Source organism: Panthera uncia (assembly GCF_023721935.1).
Source record: "Panthera uncia isolate 11264 chromosome A3 unlocalized genomic scaffold, Puncia_PCG_1.0 HiC_scaffold_11, whole genome shotgun sequence".
Taxonomy (NCBI): domain Eukaryota; kingdom Metazoa; phylum Chordata; class Mammalia; order Carnivora; family Felidae; genus Panthera; species Panthera uncia.
Genome location: NW_026057578.1, coordinates 14,804,246 through 14,807,567, shown reverse-complemented (window position 1 = coordinate 14,807,567; position 3,322 = coordinate 14,804,246). Strand labels below are relative to the sequence as shown.

At 54.2% G+C, this 3,322-nt stretch overlaps 1 protein-coding gene across 1 annotated transcript in view; it reads left to right on the top strand.

The window, feature by feature from the left end:
* Positions 1 to 884: 884 nt before the first annotated feature.
* Positions 885 to 3,322, top strand: part of UBE2C (ubiquitin conjugating enzyme E2 C) — a 4,373-nt gene continuing 1,935 nt past the window's right edge. The window contains exons 1-3 of the mRNA XM_049650683.1: positions 885 to 1,045; positions 1,601 to 1,628; positions 2,397 to 2,483. Of these exons, the coding sequence (XP_049506640.1) occupies positions 945 to 1,045; positions 1,601 to 1,628; positions 2,397 to 2,483 (216 nt within the window). The 5' untranslated portion in view covers positions 885 to 944. The remainder of the gene's footprint in view (positions 1,046 to 1,600; positions 1,629 to 2,396; positions 2,484 to 3,322) is intronic.

The following is a 3,322-nucleotide window of genomic DNA, read 5'->3' as shown; positions in this document are numbered from 1 at the left end:
GTGAGCTTGCTGTGTGGTCTGCATTGTAGGGATGGACGGATTACCAAGGGCTCTAGAAGAAGGGGGCACAGGAAAAGATGACCAGCTACCCTCCCCCATTCCAGGTCAGACCCAGTGAAGTCCCACTGCCCCAGGCATTATCTGCTTTATGAGACGAGGCTGGGGACATCATGTGCTTTGTTAACCTTCCCTGTCTCTCTTATTTCTTCATCCCCTAAGGTATAGACGAAGTGCCAGAATGTGATGGCTGGCATCATAGGGGTTGATGACAGACCAGAAAATGAGGAGAGGCTTTCATTCCCCCCCCCCCCCCCGTTTTACAGGTTAAGATACGAAATGTCGTGTCCGAGGTCCCAGAGGACGGTTGGAGAGGCAGCGTTACGAGCCCGTTTCTAAGAGTCTCCTGTTCTGGCCATCATTCCCCTCGCATGAGTTTTCAGAGGTGCCCGGGACATTATAATAGATGGAGGACCAGGGGTTTCCGGGTTGAGGGAAGAAGTACCAACGTCAACGAGACCCGGACGCTCCCTTCCCCTGGGCGTAGGGATCCTGGCTGAGCGCGCCGGCCGTTCCCCGCCGCATCCCGGCGTTTGTCCTGGAAGGGTTCATCATCCCACGTGGACTTTTTCTTGGCCCTTTAATGGTCGGCGTTTTCCAAAGGCCACCAATCCGCTGCAGATCCGTTTTTATGGCGGCCTCTTCTACCAATCGTCGATCAGAAGTCTGTTCCTGCCGCCCAATAGTGGTACGCTGGAGGGTGGGTCTAGCAGTTGCGCAGTTACAGAGTGCTCTGGCGCTCCTCATTGGCTGGATCAAACCCAAGCGAGCCGATGATTGGCTGGTGCAGCCGGAGGGTTACAATTCAAACGCGGGCGGGCGGGCCCCCAGCCCTGCAGTTGCAGTTGTGCTCTCTGAGTTCCTGTCTCCCTCCCCGCGCCGTCCGGATGGCTTCCCAGAACCGCGACCCAGCCGCCGCCAGCGTCGCCGCCGCCCGCAAAGGAGCCGAGCCCAGCGGGGGCGCTGCCCGGGGCCCCGTGGGCAAGAGGTGAGCGGTATGGAGGTAACACTGGCCGTGCCCAGCACGCCCTGGGCCTTGGGGTCGAGACCTCGGACTTCCGGGCCCCCACCTCCTCCTTGAGCGGGCAGATACGGGGACAGGAGGGCACGCCGGGAGCTCGGGCCGCCCTGGGAGGGCCTCCCGAAGGAGGACGGAAGGGGGAGGCAGGCTGCCAGGATCCTCCGCGGGTAAGCCAAGATGAAAGTGTGACTGGCACCTTCGGTGACTTGGCGGGGGGCGGGGGGAGAGTGGGGACGGAAGTGGGTGGAAATTGGGACCCGGCACGGGGAGAGACGTCAGAGAAGCTGAGGGAGTGAAGAACAAGCCAGACCGCCCTGCGGGAGCCTGGAATTAGGAAGGGTGAGGACTCACTGGGACCCTCCTATGGAAGTGGAAATGAGTGTGCCCCCGCTGAAGTCTGACCTCGGGGTAGGGGAAGCCTCCATGACAGCTCCTCCAGAGAGATTGGGGTGGGGGGAGAAGCACCGCCTGGAGCCCTGGCTCCTCCAGACTCCCAGATGACTCCCAGCACTCATTTTGCAGGCTACAGCAGGAGCTGATGACCCTTATGGTGAGTGACTACGTGCCCAGACCCCCCAACCAGTTCTTCCACCCTCCACCTCCCACTCCCCTCCGCTAATCAGCGACTTTCCTACATCAGGTTCTTTGCTAGACATAGTGCAGGGGATTAAAACACGAGTCCAGTTGGCGCCCTTCTGGGAAGAAGTTCATATACCCCACCTACACCTTTCCTTCCAGCAGTGTCTACTCCCCATCCCACCCCCACCCCCACCATGAAGTTCTCTCTAAAATACAGTTCCCTGAAACCATACAAGGCTTTCCCTCTATCCTGCCTGGTCCTACTTCCTTGCCTGGAGATTTACCCATACCCTGCTCTCCACCCTTAATATTCTTAATCCTGTCATACTTTGAAATGCTTCTTCCCAGATGACCTTGTCTGCATTAACCCTGAATATCAACTCAAATCCTTCAGTGCCCCTATGTAAATCTACCTAGTCTGTGAATGATCTGGAGGCTTTGTGTGTAACCAGCACTCACTGGCATGCTCAGTTGAATTCCCAGCATCCAACAAGATTGGAGGTACAGAGCTCCCTTCTGCTTCTCTGCATAACCCCTCTCTCCTTAACATACCCAGTACCCCTCCCCAAAGGGGAAGGTTCAGCCCCCGAGAACTGAATCGCTTCCCCAGAGAAGCCTGTCAATTTGGTCTGGTTGCTTTATTTCGGATCAAAATGTGATGCGCTTCAGAGGAAGGAGTTCACCCACTGACCCCTAAAAGTGTAGTCTGCAGCCCAGCAGGTGTTGTTTCTTCCCCCAGATGTCTGGTGACAAAGGAATTTCTGCCTTCCCTGAATCCGACAACCTTTTCAAATGGGTGGGGACCATCCATGGAGCAGCTGGCACAGTAAGTGTAGGGTTGAGGTCGGTGAGTGTGACTTGGCTGGGTCTGGGGAGAGGTAGGAGGAGAAATCCAAGTGCAGGTCAGCTTCAAGTCTTCAGCCTGGCAGGACGTTCCCCTGCCAGGACCTCGTGCTGGCCTATGGCCTTGTGCTCTGAGCCTATGGCCTCGTCTCTCCCTCTGTATAGTAAGAGGTTGGGTTTAAAGCAGGGCTTCCCATCTTAAGTGCCTACAGGGGGCCAGACAAAAAGGAGAATGGAGGGTACATGAGGACTTTGGCCGATGAAAGGGCTCAAGTAAGTCCCAAGATGGCAGCTTGCCATTGCTGCACGTCTGGGTTTTGGTTGGTGGGTTTTGGGGTATTTTATTTTTAATTTTTTTTAATGTTTATTTACTTTTGAGAGAGACAGAGACAGAATGCGAATGGGTTAGGGGCAGAGAGAGAGGGAGACACAGAATCGGAAGCAGGCTCCAGGCCCTGAGCTGTCAGCACAGAGCCCAGTGCAGGGCTCAAACTCACAAACCGCAAGTTCATGACCTGAGCCAAAGTCAGACGCTTAACCGACTGAGCCACCCAGGCGCCCTGCTCCACATCTGGTTTACGATTAGTCAGAAATCCACGATACAAATTGAGGGTTGATGGGGGGTGGGAGGGAGGGCAGGGTGGGTGATGGGTATTGAGGAGGGCACCTTTTGGGATGAGCACTGGGTGTTGTATGGAAACCAATTTGACAGTAAATTTCATATATTAAAAAATTAAAAAAATAAATTAAAAAAATTAAAAAAAATTAAAAAAATTAAACAAAAAATAAAAATAAAAAAAAATTAAAAAAATTAAAAAAATT